The following is a 22,860-nucleotide window of genomic DNA, read 5'->3' on the forward strand; positions in this document are numbered from 1 at the left end:
GAGGATGGAGGTCCTCTGCCTTGAAGCTTCTGGTGTTTGACCATTGTCTTATACTGCTAGTTTTATGAATGAATAAAATAGTGTGGAATGGTCTCTATTTATAATGTATGATTACTTAGGGGTTAAGAGAGTGAAATAGAGTTTTTCCACCAAAAAATGACTTGAAAATTAAGCAATCAGCACACCCTAGCCGTTGCCGTGCTATTCAAGAGAAATGGGAACTAGTAGAACTTGTTATTCTTTTTTACTTTTTTGTTTTTTTTAAGAAACCAAATATTTTTTTGGCTCGTTATTTTCTTTTTTTTTTGTGTAGAACATCATTTTGATGTTTTATCTACATTTTTCTTTTTCATTTTTTTCTTTTGATAACCAAGTTCTACTAGTACCCCACCTATATTTCTATCTTATCACATCTTATTTTGATAGATTTTAGTTCTTGATGTCTCCAACAAAATAATTGAAGTACAAATTCAAGTTTGGAAAACAAAGAGCTACAATTCTTATTAATATTATCATCATCAACTATTTTTTGTTTTGATTCCTTCCTATATTTTTAATTTATCATTGTGTTTTCGTGTTGCAAACGTGAGATAGCCTATTCTCTCCTCTTTTTTCTACGTTTCAGCAAAAGTGACAGCTTAAAATGTTAATTCTCTTTTTATACTTGAGATAGCCTCTTGCTATTATTCTTTCTATTCTATTTTTTTATTATTTTTACTCCTCCCTCCCCCACTTAATTATTTCCTTCCATTCTACACCTCCCGCCTCTATATTCTTTCATTCACTTTTTCCCTTCATCATAATAATCATTCTAGCACATTATTAATCAACATAAATCTATTTATTCATATCTAACATAATATTCTAGCATCATAACATCATTATAATAAAAAAAAATCAAGAATTCTTCCAATTAACTTCGTTAAATCATCACATATAATTTTTGGAGTGTTACAGTATCGCTTGCTCCCAGTCATCCTTCAGCTCTTAAACAAAAGTATCTATTATTGGCTCATGGTCATGTTCACATTGATGTTAAGAATAGTCTGAATCAGATTATATACCTTTTTCCTCAATGCATTCGTCTCTTGCAAGACCAAACTCAATCTTCTCCACAACTTTTATTTTACAAAGCATATTAGCAACTAGCAATTCTTACACCACATTGATGGCCTCCATCGATTTTGCAGTGATTAAAATATGAGTGAGTCTAATCGTTCAAGATTTGATGTACATGAATCCACTTTTAAGAGCCACCCAAGAGTCGAAACTAGTGGAGTAAGAAAATCATTGTTCCACGCCTGCAGCGAAACACCACAAAGCGTTAACCGTGCATCTCTTTCATATTCAAAGTCCTCCTTCGAAGTCCAATCACCTCATCAAATAAAAATTGAAAAATCAATTGCATCATTATAAATAGTTATCATGTATTTTTTCGATGCAAGTCAAAACTACATTGTCTCCCCCCATGGGAATCACATAGACGTTTTCGAACCCATCATCAAGAATCCTTTGTTGAACTACCAAGACATCTTCTCCTTTTAGAACCCTACCTACTACACCTTATGCGTCCAAGCGACATCTTCCTTATCTGAGCAATAATTACTAACTCCTTCGAAACCCGACTTCCTAACCTTCAAAACTCTATCAATATTCCTCCCTTTTTCGACAATCACATCGGCGTAAGAAACATCTCCTAAAACTGGCTTTTTACCAATAACGACCTCTAACCTTCGTCTTTCTCTTCCCTAATCACTACTACGAGCATCATTCTTTACCTTCTCCAATTCCATCTTTCTTGCATGACCATTATCAAATCCACCTCTCCCTCCCTCTACATTCTCACTTTTTCTCCCTCGTTCTTCTTATTTCTTTCTCCCTATTTCAACATGATTTGTTCTCCCTCAAACACATGCTTCCTTGCCCCTTTCTCCCAATCTCCCAAACCTTACCTACACCACGAAACCTAGAGAAATGTGCCACATTTATCCATACCATATGGTGCCCAAATAAACCATTATTCAGAGCTCTGTTCAATTTTTCAACGTCCCACACTTGAATAAAACGCACAAACCCAAAATATACCCTCTAGCATTTCTATTTCGAGAAACAAATATGTATGAGAGAATACCACATACCTCAAAGCAGTTGTTAGTTAATTTTGTTCCCCATGTTCATACTCATGTTTCATATCTTCTTTGCCACAAGGACATTCCTTTGAAGGTATATGTGTTTGCTTGGTGTCTTCTCGTAGATCGACTTCTTACCAATGACAACTTATTTAGGCGAGACATCCTTAATCAAGACTCTCGTCTTTGTGTAAGTGGGTGTGGTGCTTCAGAATCAGCTAATCACTTGGTTTTGGATTGTAATTTCTTCAACAACATTCGGCAATATGTTCGACATTGGATTGATTTCTTTTCGGTCGATCCTTCAAGTATTTCGGATCATTTTATGCAGTTTGGTCTTTTTAACAGGAGATTCAAAAGTATGACAATCTTTTATGTAAGTTATTTGGTTTTCATGTGTTTAGGTAATCTGGAAAGAGATGAGTAATAAAGTATTTAGTCAAAAGGAAGAATTCATTCATCATCTATTATATAAAGTCATGTTGCTATCTTATTGGTGGCTGGAGACAAAATATGTTAATTTAGCTTTTGGTTATTATAGTTAGTGGCTTAATTTTTCCTCTTATTTGAACATTGGCTAACAACACTATTTCCTTTTTATGTCTTTTGGGTCGTTTCTTCTCTATTTATAAGACTTTGGTGTTTCTCTTTACCATATTTTGTGCTACGAGGAACATTTTTTATTGTTAATACACAACTTTTATTAAGAGTTGTACTACTATTACATATAGTTTTTTGAATAGATGGACAGCAGATTATTATAATTTTTTTTTACGGGGATCAGTATATTATTATCATCATTTATTTTGATTGTTTTAAATATCTTTTTTGGACAATTATTTTAAACAATTATCTTCCATAAAAAGCTGATTTGATAATTACAAATAAAGAGATTTATAATTTATTCCCGTAGCTATGAATGGTATTCAATGTGATTCTATAGCTACCAAAATGATTGAAAATTAGTAAAGATATTTTTTTTCTTCTAATGGTAAAAACATATTTTTTGGCTCTAAAATGCAAAAATATTTATTACCTTATAATAAAAACCTGGCGTAGAAACATCTCCAAAATCAAAAATCTATTGCTTCTGTTCTCAAGCAAGTAAATCTAATTAAAGTATCCACGTGCATTATCACTTTTCTGCCTATATTACCGTCTGTAACGCTGAACAAAAACAGAAGAAAATCAAAGAAAATAAATATATATAAATAAAAAGTTAGGAACAGTTGTGATATCATGAAAGAGACCTTACCAATAACACCACAATGAGTCACCAAACCAACCTATTTCACATTCACCTTCCAACTTCATTTTCGTTCATCTCAATATTATTACGCGTACAAACCACAAGGGTTTTCTAGTCATTTCAAGATACCACCTAAATTCCATCACCCAAAATAAATAAATAAATGATAGGTGTGCAAGAAAACTATAAAATAAAATAAAGGCAAAGCTGTGCCGTGGACTATATTACTACGTGGTTTACCATGGACTATTATTTTGGAATAGAATAACTAGAAATGCTAATGATAATCAATTTAACAATCTCTTTTAAAAATAGAATATAGATGAACTAATTTGAATTGGTACATTGGTTGAATTGGTACATTGGTGTTGGTTTGAAACTGTAAAATGTGTTCTTATCAAAGTTTTAGATTTGATTCCTATGGTGTTAATTTCGATGGATTAAGTGTATGTTTGATTTCGCTTTTAGTGACAAAAATTGATTTTGGATATGTAGAATTGGTTTTGATATGTTTAGTTGTTGTCAAGTAAAATTGATCTTGTCTCAAATTTATTATACTTGAAATTAGGATTTGTAGTTTTTTATTCTTGAAGTGATTTTTACGTACAATTTATAGTTCAACTCACTTTTACATAAATGTAGCCAAACAAAAATCTTTTTTAGTTAGAATTACTTTTAACTAAAATCAATTCTATTAAATCAATTCTCTCCGTCGCACAGGCAAATACACACTAAGTCTATATTGAGCTATGTTCCGTCTTTGAATGGACTGTAGAATTATACTCAACAGATTAGTCAGTTTTTAGGCTAGATACCGAGTTTTTAAAATAAGGGTCATGCTAACTATTGACCTCCGGGAACCAACATATTTGAGTTACATTGGAAGCACATTTTATTTTATTTTTGTGGAACCAACATCAATCAAGTTATCATCTCAACCCTATGAACGAAAAAGACCTTAAACTTCTATGTTGGAAGGCGATATTTATCACTTTAGAGATTCATGTAATCTTCAAATATCTGTTTATGAAGAAGGAAGTGAATTATCTCACGTGTAATTGCATAGACTATTATAGAATAAAGTTTACTTTCTTATTATTCAAACTAACTATTTAAATTTTCATGTGTTTTTTGTGTAAACGGTAAGAGATCACCATCTTTACACATGAGAACATCGGTTTTCTATGATGAACCACCTATTAAAGTGGTTTAGAGCATAAATTAAAAGATTTAATAAATATAATACATTAATTGTGTAAATATTTTTACGTCAACGATCATTTATACTTCGTTAGAAATATTTGACTTTGAATATTCAAAGAAATGTTGATTTGTAATTTGTTGATGATGTTGTTTGGAGACTAGTAATCCATAACATAAAATTGGTCATCTTTTTAGAAAACATGAATTCAATTTTTTTAATAGAACAATTTTTGATTAGATCTTATTTATCTTATGGTTGAACCTAAAATTCCTAAGGTACATTTTCCTAATTATTGTAAGGTTAAAACAAAACAAGAAAAGAAGAAGGTAATGATTAAAATCAAAAACAAAGTAAAATTAGTCAATAAATGAAAAGTAAAAAAAACCAAAAATTAAAGAAAAAACAAAAAAGAAAAGAGTGTATGAAAGGGCATTCCAGCCACAGCCAGAGAAACCCACAGGGAAAGGTAAGAAAGAAAACAACACTCTTTTAGGTCCATTTTCAATATTATTTATTAATATATATATTTTTGTATAGACAGATACATAGATGAACAAGATCAATAGAAGAAGGTGTTATTCAATATTGTGTTGTTAACTTTGTTATGCTACTTTCCTTCAACCACAATCTCTCTTTCTCTCTCCCACCACCCATTCATCTTTCTCTCTCTTCCTCTCTCTCCCTCTCCTCCATCATCCTCTTCAAAATCTTCTCTTTAATCCAAACAATCCCTTAGAAACTTAAAAACCCATCATTTTTTCTCTCTCTATATCTCATCCATCAAGTTTCATTCAATTCAACCCTTGTTGAAAAAAAAAATGACTTTTTTGTAAGAACAAGAGAAAAAAGGTCAAAGGTTTTTCCTTTGATTCATCAAATTCATCAATTTTGAAACGTTTTTTCACCGATTTGATTTTCTGGGTCATCTTAGAATTCAAAAAAGATTGAACCTTTGAAGATGGGTCGTGGAAACGGCACCACCGCGGCAGAACCCGGTTCGAACCCGGTTTTTTTCAAAGAACCGAGATATCGTGGTGTTAGAAAAAGACCGTGGGGACGGTTCGCCGCCGAGATCAGAGACCCTTTGAAGAAAGCAAGAGTTTGGCTCGGAACTTTCGACACGGCGGAACAAGCGGCGCGTGCATACGACACCGCCGCTAGAAACCTCCGTGGACCTAAAGCAAAGACGAATTTCCCTCTTCAACAGCCTTTTTACCATAATCTTGACGCAGGAGATCCGTTTTCCGATCAACGTTTCTTCACCGGCGCCGGTGCCGGAGTTGTTGCCGGCGAGTATCAAGATCATCGGAGACCTACTTCATCTGGTATGAGCAGTACCGTTGAATCTTTCAGCGGTCCACGTCCAGTTCTTCCACCGTCGCTGCCGTCGGCGGTCACCGGCAGAAGGTACCCCCGTACACCGCCGGTGGCACCAGAGGATTGCCGGAGTGACTGTGATTCATCATCTTCCGTGGTCGATGATGGCGACAACGACAACGCGGCTTCGTCGGTGATGCTTTCGTTTAAACGCGCTCCTCTGCCGTTTGATCTCAACGCGCCGCCGTTGGAGGATGCTGACGTGGCAGGTGGTGAGGATCTGCACTGCACCGTTCTATGCCTCTGATCATGAAAAATGATATGAACGAACTTCATGTATTGGTTTGTGGAAGAAATTATGATTTTTTTCTTTTTTTTTTTTTAAATTTTCTCACTTTTTTTAATTTTTTTTTCTTCTTTTTTTCCTCTTTTTTTTATTATGCGGAAAAAATGAAAATGAAATGAAGATGAAATTTATGATTGATGATCGGTTATGAGATTATGATAATATAATCTTAATTTCTGTGAGAGTTTGTCTTCTCTTCTGCTTTCATGTATGAAAAAAAGGCTAATATTATTATTCATCATAATTTTATTTTCTATGTTTTTGTTCTTTGAGAAAAAACTGGAAATTATTATGATCTATCTATTAGAATTAGAACTTGGATTGATCATGGGTTTGGTTTCATCTGATTTTGGTTTATTATGATCTATCAATTAAAATTTGAACTTGGATTGATTATGGATTGGGTTTTATCTGATTTTGGTTTATTATGATCTAATAGAATTAGAATGGTTATGGATTGGGATTAATCTGATTTTGGTTCATTATGATCTAATAGAATTAGAATGGTTATGGATTTGGATTAATCTGATTTTGGTTTATTATGATCTAATAGAATTATAATGGTTATGGATTGGGATTAATCTGATTTTGGTTTATTATGATCTAATAGAATTAGAATGGTTATGGATTTGGATTAATCTGATTTTGGTTTATTAAGATCTATCTCTTAAAACTTGGAATGATTATAGATTAGGCTTCACATGATTTTGATCTTCATCTTTGTATCACCCACTTTCTGGCACTAATCACTTTTCTATAATCAGATTAGATTCTATTTATTTGCTGTATGAATTAATAACCATTTTGCCTATGCTTATTTTTTTAACTTTTCCCTTTCCCTACTCTAATAGTAAGTAAAAGTTTGATTGAAAGTTAGAAAAGTCTAATAAAAAATTGTTCTATCTTTGATTCAAACTTGGGTTCTCTCTAAACGATTTGTCATTAGGCGAAGTTCACTTGATCTCAATCACACATATTTCCCCCTCCTAAACCTTGAGAATTTTCTTGAATATTTGATAGTTTTTGATAGGGTGAAATAAGTAGTTGATATTTGACAATATAAACGGTTGGATGATTGAATTCAATTGAAACATAGCTGTTTTAGAGCACATAATGCTCATGACTCTAGTATTTTCTCTTAGATTTTATTTTGTCTATAATCTTTTTGTTATAGGTTGGGAAGAAACTTTGTTAGGTGAGGGATGTAGATGTAGGTGGTGAAAATTTAATCTTCTTTTTCTTATTTTGTGTGCAATGGAAGTAGAAAAAGAGAAATGATATTTTGACAATTATTTTTTGACAATTTTTGGACAACTTTCTCTTTCATACTCACATGAAGTTGTTATCATCTCTCTTCCTTTTTCTCTCTCCATTGTTTTTGACCAATAAGAAGTGAGAAAAACAAGGTTGTTAATAAAGTTGTCATCAAATGGATGTCAAAATATCATTACTTCTAGAAAAAAGAACAATGATGTTGCCTTCTCTAGCACTCAAGATGTTTGGCAGGGTGGGTAATTTAGATGTTGGGGAGTGAATGATTTGATAGAAGAGATGATTCATTCTCCTTTTTCTGGGTCTTTTTTCTTTACTAATAATAACTTAAATCACTTTGTAAATTATATCGTACAAGAAAGGAATCATCTAACTTCCAAGTAGGTCACTAAGGATACTTCAAAAAAAAAAAAGTAGGTCACTAAGGTGAAATGACAAAATGAACCATCGATTACTTTGTAAAAAATGTTGCTTCACTTTGTCATTTCACCTTAGTGTGATTGAAGTTCAAACGTGTTTGAACCTCGGATTGTACGTGAAGTGTCTTCACAATCAAATCAAAATATCATTAGTCTCTGCAGTTGCGCGTAAATAATATATAGCAGTAAAAAATCAATACATCAAGAACATTTCACGAAAGTTACTTGTTTCTTCTTTGAATGAAGAGTACAAAAACAAAATCTGGGCATGGTTATTTGAATATGCCATAAGGGCGTTGGATATTTTTTATGATGTATCAATTATTTGTGTAATAATTCTCTCTATCTTTCTTTGAGTTATTTATTTACATATTTTTATATTGACAGGAATTCAACCCACTTTAAAGAGAGTTTGACAAAGAAAGTAATATAGGTTGAAGCTAATTTTCGTAGCTAGTAAATAACTACTTTTTTCAGACGCAATGAAAGTAGTAGGTTCTTGTTTATTATACCTCTCAATCTGTTTTTTAAATATGTAAATATACTACTTTATATTATTAGACTTGCTTTTGTTTGGCGTAAATTTAACTCAATTGGTAGAAACAATGCATAAAATATGTAAAGTTTAGGGTTTAAACCCCGGCCAAACCCCTGCCATCACTAAAAAAAGACTTGCTTCTCAAAATGAGTTATTATCTCTTTAAAAGTGAATTAATAAATCAGCATCGCATACTTATTTTCTCTAATGAATTTTTTTAGTAGTATAATATTTTTGTAAATATCTAGAAACAATTCTATTGAAATTTATTAAAATTCAAATTTTCAAAACAAAGATATACGTATATTTCAATAATTAAGCTCTCTTATTTATACCTAAAAGTATAGTCAAAATAAATACAATACTCAAGTATCAAACACATTTCCTTCTTTTAAGAGGAAGTGCATCCTTCTTTATTTAATTATTCAACCAAAGGCAAGTAGTAGATGTGGGACTGGCCCTACACAGCACCTTCATAACATAGGGAATACAAATACAAAGGGATGGTCACATACAACCAAGGAGATTCCTGAAAAGTCAACAAAATGGTCGTTTGAATTGATGCTTTTGAGGCCTGCAACATGCAAAAACACTAGTATTACCATTTTGATTTAGAATTTGAAAATTTTTATTTGTCTGTTTCCTAAACCACATGAAATGGAACTTTCAAGGTAGTAGGTTTCACTAGCCATTGCCTTTGCTTGTGGTATACTAACCTCTTGGTGCAACTTATTTTGCCTCATATTGTCTTGTCTAGTAATCCACTACTCATACGCAACATCCATCTCTATTAAGATCCATATTGTTAATAGTTATCGATAACTTGTGGTTGAATAATGATCAATATTAATGGACCATGGTGTTCCTTTGTCTAGACTAGCAAGAGTATTTGAATTAACTTATTTATTTTTTGTCATTGAAACTAAATATTTGTGAGGTACTTATGAGGTTGTTTGAAAAGACTTATGAAAATAACTTATGACGCGTTTAAAAGATCGGTTTATGAAAATAGTTTATAAATCATATGCAAATAGTTGGAATTGTTAGTGAGATAACAATCCGGTAGTACAAGTTTAATATTATAATGTCAAAGAACAAAATTTAAATTTTCTAAAAGATGCTTGTAAAATGGTTATTACTGTCATTTTAATGAATGTTTTTCCTTCCCTAAAATTTCCTTTTATCGATAAATAAAAATATTTATTTAATTTTATTTTTTATGAAAAAATAGTTTATACATAAGTACTTATACGATAAATGTTTATGCTGAGTTTAAGTTACTACTTATCTACAAACGTTAATGTTTATATTTTTTGTCCCTTATCGTAAGAATCTACAACAAAGATCACCAACATATTGATTTCTTATTTGAGAGGAGGAGTTGGTTGCAAAGTGTTGCTTTTGTTCGATAATATTGTATTGCAAGCCTACGTTGCTTTATATTGGAAGCCTGATCCAATTCAAGGTTAGTCGATAAATGGAGTCTACAACTTATTAACTTTTGATGATCAACAACCTCGATCTTCTACAAAAAGACATCACATGGAACAAATGTAGTATGTATCTAAGTGCTTGTTTGGTATGGAGTCTGGAAGCAAAAAATCACGTTTGGGGGATTTCCAAAGCACAAATTGCCGTGATTTTTAAAAGCTAGCAATTGGAGCTTTTGAGTTAACGTGGTTCAAAACGTGGTTTTACAGAAACGTGGGTGGACCACCGCTGAGGCAAACAGGCACTAAGTGTCTCTTCTTGCTTGGTGTTTACTGAAAAATAGACTATCAACTAAGGATAATTTGGCTCGCCCTAGAATTCTTCAAGTTGACTCTCTTTTATGTTCTGATGGTTGTGGGATGAAGGAGTTGAATAATCATTTGTTTTTACATTGTATTTCTATGGCAATGTGTGTACTCCATTTTGTATTGGTTGAGAATTTCTACTGCTTTTCTATAAGATATTAGATTGCTCACATCTCAGTTTATTGGTGGTCATCTTTTTAAGGAGGATGTTTGGACTTGTTTTCATATAATTTGGATGGATTCCATTTGGATTATTTGGAAGGATCAAGAACTCGTAAATTTCCAAAACAAAATATCATATATCGATCAGATTGTTAACAGGGTGAAATTGCATTTTTGGTGGGGGTTTAAGGTGTTCAAGCCTAGTTTACCTTTTGACCACTATGTTGGGCGGAGTAACCCATCTCTTTGTCTTGGTTACTCCTTCGGATAATGCCGCTTGTTGGCTTTCACTTTTTTGCATTTTATGTCTTGTAATTTGACTCTTTGTTTTGGTTGATCTATTTTATCGCGTTAAAGCGTATAAATTAAGAACAATAATTTTTATCAAATTTTAATTTTGATTAAAAGTATAGGTATATATGTTTTGCATTTTCATATTGAAACAAACTATATTTATTTTTTTCAGCAAAAATGCCACCACAAAATCATATATTCGTTTTATGCATAGTATATATAAGAGAGAAAACACAATACTTTTATTTTTCAATGGTACAGGGGTATTTTTGTGAAAAAAATAAATTCTAAAAAGAGTTTTATATTTACGCAACAAAGAAAAGTTTGAAAAGAATTTTATAATTGCGGACAGATGGAGTACAAGAACTTCAATACAAAGCGTTTGATTTCTGGTTGAATCTTCTCTTGGTACTACCTATAATTTGGATTTAACTTCAAATTTTTCTATTGATAATCATATATAAATTCCATCTTACTAAAATACTTATTGAAGTTGGTGATTTTTCTTGAATGATGAGTTGGTGTAGCTCTCCTAATCTGATCCGATCCAAAAATATAAAAGGATAAGAGAGCAGTGGTATGATACCCCATCATATACCCCTGTCTAATGCTCTATGATTGTATTTACATAAAAAAAAATGCTCTATGATTGTATGGCCACTAATAATTTTGGTAAAATAAAAAATAGTTGTTCCAAATCCACTTTAGCATGCAAAGAGAATGGTATAGTGATAACTATAAGTAAAAAAAAATAAAAAATTATCTTACATATTAAAAATTAATATTTCAATTTGACTAGGGGAATGTTTTGTTGTCTATTGGATTGAAAAATATCGAATATTACATAAGATCCTAAGGTTAAATATAATTTAGATTTAGATTTCCAATAGTAGGTTGTGATAGGTGAGTTACATATTTGAAATGCAAGACATGTATTTTGATTAGGGTTGGTATATTTAATATTTCACAGGAAGTGTTAGAGTTGGACCACTTTGTTGGTTCAGCGAATTTCTGTCACATTGGGGAAGGATAAGGACAAGTGACTGAAATGGGAGTTAATTGAGAAGGGAAGGAGTTGATGCAGTTGTTGATGGGGAGATTGTGGTCACAAGAGTGTAAATAGGTTATTGAACATGTCATGGGTTCCATTTGCATTTATTATGAGAGACAATAGAATTGGGCTGAGAAACTTGCATTATGAAGTGTTTTAGAGATTGTTGCTCAAAAAGTGAAGCAATGTTTTTTTCAATGAAAAATTGCTCTTCTCCATTTCTATTTTGCTCATTTCCAACCCCAAACTTCTAAAAATGACCCTAGCGTGAGTTAACCTGAGTTGCGATCCTTTTCTGTTGTTAGGTCAACACCAACTGCTCACACTTCAAACACACACTTCTTTTCCTCTTCATATTCAAAAACTCAAAAAGTGCAAAGATTTGATGGAAAATTTTCATCTCAAATCATTGGAAAAGGTTATGAAGTAAGTTTCTACGCTCATCAAATGTCAAAAACAGGTAATGCATCATCCAACCATTTTACATTTTGCTGGTTTTTATGTGTAGTTCGTCATTTTGGAGCCCTAGACGCAACGAGAGTTAACTCCCGCTAATGGACAACATGCGTTAACTTGTGTGGGGGGTCAAGTTTGAATTTTGGCGCCCTTTTTATTCCTTAGGGTTATGTAACATAAGTTATTTATAACATTTTTCTTTGTTATTTTTTATTCGTTCTTCATAGCGATGATTGAAAATATGGTGGAAGATGGTGTTGAGCTCAAACCGCCCATCATTGAAGCTTCCGTTGATGTCAAACCTTTCATTGAAGCTTCCGTTGAAATGAAACCTACTGGTGTTTCCAAGCTTCATGACAATGAAGTAAACACGACGTCATTTTTTCCCACTAAGGATAGATGGCGAGTGCGAGATGATTTGCTTGATTGGATTCGTCGACAAGCAACAAAGACATGATTTACTATATCTATAGATAAATCCATTCTAATGTTGATGTTGCATGGTGAAAGAAGTGGTGAATACGAACCACCAAAGACGAAGAAGAAATTGAAGCTTGAAGTCACGAGCTCAAGGAAATGTGGATGCCCGTTTAGGATGTGTGGTTACTTTGAGAAGAAGACAAATGAATGGTGGTTGGCCATTCGTAATGGAGTTTACAACCATGAGTTTGTGCCAAAGTTAGGCGGTCACCTTTTTACGGGTAGACTAAGAGAGTATGAGAAGAAAAAAGTTGTTAACACTCGGCCAAATCAATTTGACTGATTTTAGTTAAAAGTGAGTATAACATATAACGATTTATGTTTGGAATTATACATTTATGTGAAGTGAATTGAACAATAGATTTGAGTGTAAAAATCATATTTAAAGCTACAAACTACAAATATTAGCTTCAAGTTAGAATCGACCTCGGAGACAATCAATTCTAACAAATGTTACCGAACATACCAAAATCAATTTAAAATGTATATTTCAATTAACTTATTCAAATTTATGTACTAACATAAAGACTTGTCAAACTATTTAAGAGAACTAGTCAAAATAGCTTATGATAGGTCTATACATTTTTTTTTGTTGCTAAAATGTCTAAAAATAATTTCGAGGTTAATTCTATATAAGTTCTGATGATAGTTTATCAAATAGTTTTGAGAAAAAATTTCAGTATATTTTCTATAAAAATAAAACACTTATATGACAAATTTGTCTTCTCTTGATTTCTTTGGCAAGACACTCTTTTGAGTTTATCACTTATCTCTCATAAGCTTATAACTTATTTTTACTAACTTATAATGTTTTTTGATAAGTTAATTCAAGCAGCTGATAGCTTAGAGCAACTCTTGCATATGCACAACCCCAAATAAAATTTATTTGGACACACACATGATGAATAAATTTAAAAGAGAAATAATATTAAGTGATTAGGCCAAATACCTCTTTTATTCCTTTTAGTTTGACAAAATTCCCAAGTAGTCCTTCAAGACTTTTTTATGTTATTTCTTATTTATAAGTTAACTCAATCGTTAGTTTTACCGAACATTATCAAAATTAGAGCAAGTCTTCCCCTCCAAAAAAATTAGAGCAAAGTCTTGATCTCCCAAAAATAAAATCCAAAAATCCACTTAAAATCAATTTTCCAAAAAACAAAAGATTGAATTAATTTAATAATTTAATAAAGTGAAGAAGGGAGAAAGAAAAAGAAGGAAAATTGGTTTGTATTGTGTGAGGTCGAACGAGAATGGGTAGCGAAGAAGAGAGAGTCCTTGAAAACCAACTGGAACTTCAATTACATGAACAAAGAGATTCTCTCACTGCTATCGATCATGCTCTTCTCCTTGATCCAACCAATTCCGAACTCCTCGAGGTATCTTCAATTTCAATTTTGAATCTAAATCTCCATTTATTAGGGTTTGATTTGGTGTGTTTCATGTAAAAATGAGTTGTACTAAAATAATTGTGCTTAAGAATCAATTCTAGAATCAAAAGCTATAAACCCTAGATTCTTATGAAGCACGAACATGACACAAACACTGACACGTTGACATGGATAATAATTTGAGAAATTTGAGAAAATGACATAATTCAGTGTAATCATAGGTGTCGTCGGACACCGATACATGTCTGATACCGGGACACACCTAATCCGAGGAGTGTCCGTGCTTCACAGAGTATCACATCTCTAGAAGTGGAACCTTTAGGGTATATTGCTGTGCTACTTTAGGTTGTATGTAAATCAATCAAAGCATAGAGTAGTTTTAAGATTTTTTTTAGCATTTCGTATTTTAATGGAACTGTACGCTTTTTCTTTTTTTGTTCTCTTGGTTTTTGCCTAAAACAATGGAATGAAAATGCACCATTGCCACAAACTTTTGGGTCAAGTTGTGCTAATTATGTTAGCTCAGTTTGGATAAACAACTTATTTTTTTTTTGTTGGGATAAACAACTTAATTAAGCTCTTATAACAATGTAACATGTAAGTGCTTATGTATAAGCTTTCTTATGATAAAAGATATAGGCCCGGTTGGGATAAGGAGCTTATTTGTAGTTTATAGCATACAAACTTACTTATCATGAGAAGCGCTTATGCATAAGCTATTTCTATAGCAAAAAATAAAAGAAAGTTGGATTGTTTTTCGTATAATCTATAAGTTGTTTTCATAAGCTATATTGGAGAACTTATGAAAATAAGCTGAAAATAGCTTGTGAACAATGTCATAAGCTATTTTCATAAGTTCTCCCAAATAGTCTCACAAAACTTATGCCGGTAGATAAGCTCAAATAAGCCAATCCAAAGAGACCCAAAATAAAGTCAAAATGTTTTCATATAAGCTATAAACTGTTTTCATGAATTATACTGGACAGCTTATGAAAATAAAGGTGAAAATAGGTTATGGACATATCATAAACTTTATCAGTCTAACAAGTGCTTATGCCTGTATATGAGCTCAAATAAGCCAATCCAAATAGACTTGGTTACACTCAATAGCAGAGTTGTGGTCGCTGGAAGGAAGACAATTTCGAAAGCTAATTTAAGTATGTAATTCAGTAGTTAAAATTCGTTCAGTCAACTAAGCTAGTTTAGGTGGTTAGTCATGTACATCTATCATCCATTCTGCATATAAACAAAATCCATGTTCAGAATTCATAACAGCTTCATTCAAATAACATACTAATTCAGTTTCGTTTCTCTCTCTTTATATTCCGTATTCATGGTGTCCTTGTTTATATGAGTCTGGGTGGGTTAAATATACCGGATTTTACTGGGTGAATTGTTTTCACCCCCAGCCTGACCCACCAACATGCTGTTGTTGAATTATTTTAGAATGGATGGTATAACATGATTCATTGTGTTCTTACAAGTAAGCAAGCGATTCATCTTCAATCCTAGAATATTGTATTCTCACATGGGATTGAGATTGTAGAAACTGGTGCAAAACATAGGTTCGATTGATATGGCTTGGTGTTTGATTTTAACTACCATGATTATGGCTATCATTCAAAGAATTCCGAGGCTGTTTTTAGACTGAATCTTAAAATTTGTCGATATCCCAGGTTCACGAGGAACTTGTTCAGGCAATTAAGGATGCCGAGGAAGGACTTCTTCACCTAAAGCGTGCGAGATTATTATCCGAAGCAGACACAGTGCTGTGCAGTACTGATATTTTTGCTGAAGAAAAGAAAGTGGAGCCACTTGATCCTGCAGATGTTGAACCAGAGCCGCTAGAAGAAAAAAGCTTTTCTATTGGATCTAAATGTAGATTCCGTTACAAAGATGGGCGTTGGTACAATGGTCAAGTGATGCAATTGGATAATTCAGTGGCGAAGATTTCATTTCTTACTCCTACATCTGAAAATATGCTGGTATGCAAAATCATTTTGGGTCAAATGTATCTCTTTTTTCGTCTATTTTGGCGACAAAATGTATATTGAAGTATTCTATACTATATTGTTAACTAATATAGTTTTTGTACCCCTTAATTTCCACTGCTATAACAAATAAAAAAAAAAAATAAGGGAGCCTGAAAAATCAACAGTTCGTCAATTTTTTGAAATGAATGTAACATATATAGAGAAGGGAAAATAGGCAACACAGGCATATGGTGCTTTCTAATATTCCCTAGATTTATTTAGAAGTAGAGAAAAAAGCAAATGATTAGGTCATATTGCTGTCTCCAATACCCTCATTACCCTTTACCTTTACCCCACACCATAAAAGGAAAATGATCAGCTAAATGTTGTCTTGGTTTAAGGGTTATTAAGTCCTTATGAGACTATATAAAAACACGTTAATGTGTTAAGTCCTCACAGGTTTAGCTTTTGGGATAGTTATTCACGGTATGGTGTCCAAGTGTTTTAGAGTTTTATCCTTGTGGTCCATGTTATTCTTTTAAAAGTTGAATTTACGCACAATATAGGCGGTCTTATTGAAATTCAAAGGGTTCTTGTGTGAGTGGGCATATTTTGACATATCATATAAAATCACTTACAGGCCTAAATCTAGTTAGGTAAATGTAAATAATAAAATAATTCTTTTTGTTACTAGTACTACTATTATTGTATTAGTTTTTCATTATGTGTTAAAATCATATACTTCTCTACCCTCTTAAAAATTTAATCTTGTTGGCGTATGTAAAAGACTTGAACATATATGCTTGTTTAAAGTTCTTATTGCAAAATAGGGTTTTAAATGATTTTTATGTCAAGTTAATCTTTTAGGCCAACCTTAAAAAAGACCAATATCTTGCTGACAATTGGAAAAATTTATTAGAAAATGGAAGTTTCTGCATGTCATTATTCCATATCTTTTTGAAGCATGCTACAATCGTGCAGTTTAGGGGACATTTATTCTTAATTTGATGTTTCAACAGTTTAGGTTCTTGTCATCATACTTTGAATTTGTTCCTAAGTAACTCATTTGACATATTGCTTATACGAGTGTTTTGTTAGTGTAGTTTGGTAGTCCTCCTGAGTCCCTGACCCAACTCTTGAAACTGTGACACATCCTCTTTTTTTTTTGCTGCTATTTTCGAATTTCAACTTTTTTTTTGGTTTTTGGAAGTAAGATACTACAAGAAATCATTTTATGAAAAAATGATATATTCTGTACATCTTTTCAGTATTATTATTCCCTCCATTCCTTTTTAAGTGTTGTTTTTGACCACTTCTCACATGTCAATGCACAACTTTGACAACTAATATCTTTAATTATCCATCACCAAAAATTATAAAAGTTGATATTTTGAAAATATTCATTGAAACAAATTGAACAACATCTTATATGCTAACATTTTGTCTTTATATGTTAATAAATAAATATGGTCAAAGTAGATTATGTGAATGGTGGACATGGTCAAACGACCACCCTTAAAAAGGAACAGAGGGAGTACATAATACATGTAGCATCCTTTATAAATGATTTAAGTTTTTAAATTAGTAAAATTTCAAACAAATCTCACAATAATTTTTATTCAACAAACTTGATTTTTTTTGTTTTTGTTTTAAAGGTTCCAATCACTGAATCACCCCATCAATGAACTATTCTTAGCTAGTAAAATCTGGAAATGAAAACACTCTTTATTGTGCCATATTGGTTTTTGTCTTTGTTATTCTGTGTCTCATATTTCGTCGTCTTAACATTTCGGTCATATATGTTGTCAAGAATTTCACAGTAACCTCATCTGCCATTAATTACTTTATAATACCATGGAAAACAAGAAAAATCATTCTGATTGAACATTATATGAATAATATGTGTGTGAAGTAGATATGGAATTGCTACTTCTTTGAAGATGTTTATCTCAGCATTTTTATTCCTCAAAATCTAGGTTCTAGATTATTCGATGAAGTCAATTGTTTTTCATGACATTTACTAACACTAGAACACCAAAGTGCAGATGTGCAAGTTCTTTTTACAACAACGATGTCGATTTGGTAGTAACTGTCGCCTATCCCATGGTAAGCTGCTAATAGATTAGAAGAGAAATCACACAGACCTCGTTGTAATCAGCTCTTTCACTAAATTTTAGTGATACTTGCACTTTTAAGTGCAGGTATTCGATAAGAATATGGACCGTTATTTCTTTGATTACTTGTTGAGTCAAGTCTTTGTTCCGATCAGAGAGCTAGTTTATGTGAATAAACCTTTGGTGTCCAAGTTTTCCTTTATTGTAACATAACTATGGTTATCATCACAAGGGAAAACTTTTTCATTATGATGCTTTTCCATTATGAGATATAAATTCTGGTTAACATCTTGGAAAAAATTTAGGTGGTTTGTGTACTTGAATCTATAGGAGGGTGGTATAGTTATTCCTATCTACATTTTAATTTCATTTAGGTTCATTGCGGGCTATTTGTTTGAACTTTATTTTTAAAATGGTAATCCTTTTCCAATTCAATGTTTGTGGCATTGGGGGTGAAATGCTTCACTCATTCAGGCTAATAATGAAAAAAATAAACAAATAACAGACTTTGTACTCTTAATTCAATTGCTTTTTTCTTTCTGTTTGAGAATATGAAGAGTTAGATGCCATGAAATCACCTTGTTTATTTTTGGCCCCCTCTTCTCTAAACTGGATTTTTAATCTTGGTTTGGATGTTTCTGCATGTGATCCTAATACACCATGCGTCTATTTTCAAATGTGTGGTTGCTATTTTATGCCTGTTGAGGTTATAGGATTTCAGATAAAAAGGGAAGAGAAAAAAATAATAGACATGGAATTGTAGTTTGATGAGTGAGGATACATAAGACTTAGTATTGAAGCTTATTTATTCTAGAACAAAACTCCTAATACTGTTCAAACAGGGTAAAATAGTCATGATAATAATTGAGAAATATTGAAGATAGCTCTAAGAGATGATTTGAGATACTAACAGATAATATTAAGATACAAGATATTTGCATAGCATCTACCTATAGTTATAGCATCTGCTTGTTGGTTATTTTTTAATGATAGTGTTCATATATTTTGTTATGTATGTAATAGCTTTTATAATATCTATGTTTACAGGAGTTGATGTTCAACTGACTTCCCTTAAGGAATATGCCCCAACAATTTGGAAGCCGTCCCTTGCTGGGTCAAGCATATGGGCAGTCTCAAATGCAAATGCAGGCATTTGGAGAGCAGCCGAGCTTGAGTCATGGGACGAAAAAGCTGGAGTTGGACAAGTTGTTTTCCGAGATGATGGAAGTTCTGCGAAGCTTGGTGCACAAGATATGGTATTATCTGAGTATGCAGATATGAGTGACATAGATAGTGATTCCAGCTTAGAACAATCCGATTACAGCGGCTCAGAGGAAGAGGAACCACAGGGTTTAGGATTTATGGATAGTACCAACTTACAGAAAGGCGTTCAAACCGAAACTGCTATATTTGCGAAGTGGGAGAACCACACCAGAGGCATGGCTTCCAAAATGATGGCGAATATGGGTTACCAAGAAGGAATGGGTTTAGGCTTAACTGGTCAGGGTATGGTTGATCCCATACCAGTGAAGGTTCTACCACCTAAGCAGTCCTTAGATCATGCACTTAAGTCTCATAAAGTGGAAGGGAACACAGAAAAGCAAAGGAAGAAACGGACCAGAGGTGGTAAGAGAAAACGGGAGAAGAGACATGCAGCTGCAATTCGTGCTGCAAAAGAAGAAGAAGAAGAATTGACACCAGATGTCTTCTCGCTAATAAACACTCAACTAGCCATGCACGGTGAAGCTTCCAACAATGGATCAATGAAGAAGCCGCAAAGCAAAGGTTCAGGTGAAGGTAAAAAGGTGGATAGAAAAATGTTGGTTGCTTATGAGAATGATGTGAAGGATTTGAAAGTGCAGGTTCTAAAATTTGAACAAATGGCAGAAGCAAATAAAAGAGAAAAACCTGTTTATGATGCTGCTATGAAAAAATTAGTCCAAACCCGCAAGGCATTGGCTGAGGCTGAAGCAGTTCATGCCTCTGCCTCAGATGATGTTGTTAGCAAAGAAAAAGATAAGAGATGGCTTAAGTTTTAGTTAGTACTTAGGACTCAGTTCACGTTTTGTTGTTGAACAATGTAATGCATTCAATATATCCTCATGCAGGCAGATGCTTTGAAAAGAAGAAAAAGAAAGAAATCTCACAGGTGTAAGTAACTCTACTAAGATACTAGTAGATTGCTATGTAGTATTTTTTCCCCCTTCTTTCACCTGAGTGGTCAGCATTACACTGTTCTTTAAGCTGTAAGTTTGCTTGCTTGGTTTACTATATGTTTGGGCGATTGTTTGCCAAATGTGATTTTGGATGAAATTGACTTTGCGCTTATTTGGTTCCGCGTCCAAGTTGTAAATCTTGCATTTTAATTTCGCTTACACTGAAATTATGTGACCAGTTGTAGACATTACATAGGACATTTCATTCGGTTTGACGCAGTTGGCAATCTTAACCGATTTCAATTACATAGTATTTTATTTTATTTTAAAGTGGAACAAATCAAGTCTAGTTTTCACATTCTTTTTTTGAGGGATCTAATTTTCACATTCTATATATAATGTTTGTTATTTTGGCTCTTTTAGGCATATTATTGTTATTTTGACTCTTAGGTAATTCACTAATCTGACTTGCATTCCTTTTTATCTTTTATTTCTCTTATGCAAAATATAGAACAAGTCAAACTGGATATTTATATACACTTGAGGTGCTAGTTCAAAGTTGTAAAATGACCATTACAAAGTAGGATATTTATATACATATATGATTTTTTTTTTTTTTTTTATTTTTTTTTTATTTTTTATAGTAGCTTAAATTTTCTCTAAAAATAACTAAAATATAGTTGAAAATTTCTCTATATTGGAGTTTGTCAACTCCCCAACATTTAATCTTTGCCTATACTCAAACAAATTTTTCTAGCTCAATAAAATTCTCAAATAATCAAAATAGAAACATGCATGAGTTGTGAAAAGGTTGCCAATTAGAGGATTAATTATGTCCTTGAAAATGAAAACAACTTTTATATGAACAAGGGAACTATCTCACAATCTCTCCAAGGGTGGGTATGATCTGATATAGATATCATATGATATAGAAGATGATAAGGATACAATATGATATATACATGATAAACGGTTATTCTATGCACATATGATCGCAACCATGATAATACTATATATCATCCTCAAGTGATAAAATTATCCCTGTGAAACAATTACATCTTTTTTTTTTTCTTTTCAATTTTTTTTTATTATTTGAAATTTTATGAATTTTAATACAAAAATTAAATAAATTTATATTATTAAAAAAACATCGACACTACTAAATAAACAATTTCAATTTTTTTATTTAAAAAATCATGAGTAAATAAATAATTGTATAAACATATGTCAGATAAGCTAAACACAATTGAAGAAATTGGATTTGCAAATCTGACTAGGGGTGTTCGCGGTGCGGTTTTAAGGCAAAAATTTATACGATTTAAAGATAAAGTCATTTGTGGTTTAGTTCAGTTTTAGACAACTAATTTAAAAAACCGATCCAATCCAATTTAAAATTTAAAACGGTTTAATTTAGATCTATTTTTTAATATATCCAAATTAACAAATTGTAACTTTTTTAATTAATAATAATAGGGTTAATTATGTTTCTAGTCCCTATAAAATAGCGACCTTGTAAGTTTAGTCCCTACTTAATTTTAATAGCATTTTTAGTCCCTATAAAAAAAAATTTACTTATAATTTTAGTCCCTGCTAAAACAAAGTTTGATTAATTATCCTTAAACTCTTAAATTTTTGAACGATTTTTTTGAGACAAGATTAGAACACTATGAAAGGTTCGTTTACTAAAATTTAGAATTTTCTGACATGAAATGAATTAAATATGAATTTTTTAAAACGACAAAAGTTAAAGATAAAAAGTAATAAAATCTGGATGTAGAAATCAAATTTTGCAATAATTTTTTGCTGACGAACTTTTAGTAATGTTCTAAACATGTCTGCAAAAAATTGTTCAAAAATTTAAGAGTTTAAGCATAAATTAAACAAATTTGAATTGAGTAGGGACTAATACTCAGTGCAGAAAAACAAAATTAGGGACTAAAAATGCTATTAAAATTAAGTAGGGACTAAACTTACAAGGTCGCTATTTTATAGGGACTAGAAACATAATTAACCCATAATAATATTATAAAAATATGGTAAAATAATAAGTTTAGAACTCAGTGAAGGAATACGAGATATCGAGGAAGAAGAGAAGACAAACGAATCACTGCAAAGGAAACACTTTATTCAACGATGTTTACTCAATGAAGCATAAAACAAATGTAACAAATGCCATGTCATCATCATATATTTGTCAAATCATCCCTTACTTGTCACCTCTGCATTGAGTTAACGTTTTTTGAATTAAAACTAACAAAAGGGGTTAAACTGTGTAACAGAGATGAACTTAAGAGACTCAAATGGACCAAAAATTAATTATGGAACCAAAGTGATACCAAATAAATAGTTAAGGGATCAAAAGAACAATCTAGCATATTTTATACTATTAGGTCCCAAAAATTATCTATTTGGTTAATATAATTTTGTTCTCATACTATCGTTTTAAGTTTTTTTTGTTCTTGTTCTTTTCATGAACTTCTATCTAATTAATCTGTCAAGTATTTTGTTCATGT

The 22,860-nt window shown here is 32.1% G+C and overlaps 2 protein-coding genes and 1 long non-coding RNA gene across 3 annotated transcripts; all 3 read left to right on the forward strand.

Annotated features, from left to right (window-relative positions):
* The first annotated feature begins 5,129 nt into the window (after positions 1-5,129).
* Positions 5,130-6,427, forward strand: LOC146938303 (ethylene-responsive transcription factor 3-like). The gene has a single exon (XM_085752263.1). The coding sequence runs from the start codon at positions 5,541-5,543 to the stop codon at positions 6,204-6,206; it is 666 nt and encodes a 221-aa protein (XP_085608389.1). The 5' UTR covers positions 5,130-5,540; the 3' UTR covers positions 6,207-6,427.
* Positions 6,428-7,705: 1,278 nt separating this feature from the next.
* LOC146938304 (uncharacterized) lies at positions 7,706-8,281 on the forward strand. Its single transcript, XR_015031258.1, has 2 exons — positions 7,706-7,901; positions 7,935-8,281. It is a non-coding gene; the product is annotated as an uncharacterized LOC146938304 (long non-coding RNA).
* Positions 8,282-13,928: 5,647 nt separating this feature from the next.
* Positions 13,929-20,574, forward strand: LOC146938305 (zinc finger (CCCH-type) family protein / D111/G-patch domain-containing protein). Its single transcript, XM_085752264.1, has 4 exons — positions 13,929-14,092; positions 15,781-16,089; positions 18,123-18,183; positions 19,239-20,574. The coding sequence occupies exons 1-4, from the start codon at positions 13,967-13,969 to the stop codon at positions 20,228-20,230; spliced, it is 1,488 nt and encodes a 495-aa protein (XP_085608390.1). The 5' UTR covers positions 13,929-13,966; the 3' UTR covers positions 20,231-20,574.
* The last annotated feature ends 2,286 nt before the right edge of the window (positions 20,575-22,860 follow it).

This window comes from Medicago sativa, chromosome 3, assembly GCF_051527215.1.
Source record: "Medicago sativa cultivar Bolivia chromosome 3, Bolivia_mono, whole genome shotgun sequence".
Taxonomy (NCBI): domain Eukaryota; kingdom Viridiplantae; phylum Streptophyta; class Magnoliopsida; order Fabales; family Fabaceae; genus Medicago; species Medicago sativa.

Excerpts from the sequence above, each read along its gene's own strand:
- LOC146938305 (XM_085752264.1), top strand. The coding sequence starts at position 13,967 with ATGGGTAGCGAAGAAGAGAGAGTCCTTGAAAACCAACTGGAACTTCAA. Across the intron at positions 16,090-18,122 it reads CTACATCTGAAAATATGCTG|ATGTGCAAGTTCTTTTTACA; the intron begins GTATGCAAAATC and ends ACCAAAGTGCAG. Across the intron at positions 18,184-19,238 it reads TAACTGTCGCCTATCCCATG|GAGTTGATGTTCAACTGACT; the intron begins GTAAGCTGCTAA and ends CTATGTTTACAG.
- LOC146938303 (XM_085752263.1), top strand. The coding sequence starts at position 5,541 with ATGGGTCGTGGAAACGGCACCACCGCGGCAGAACCCGGTTCGAACCCG.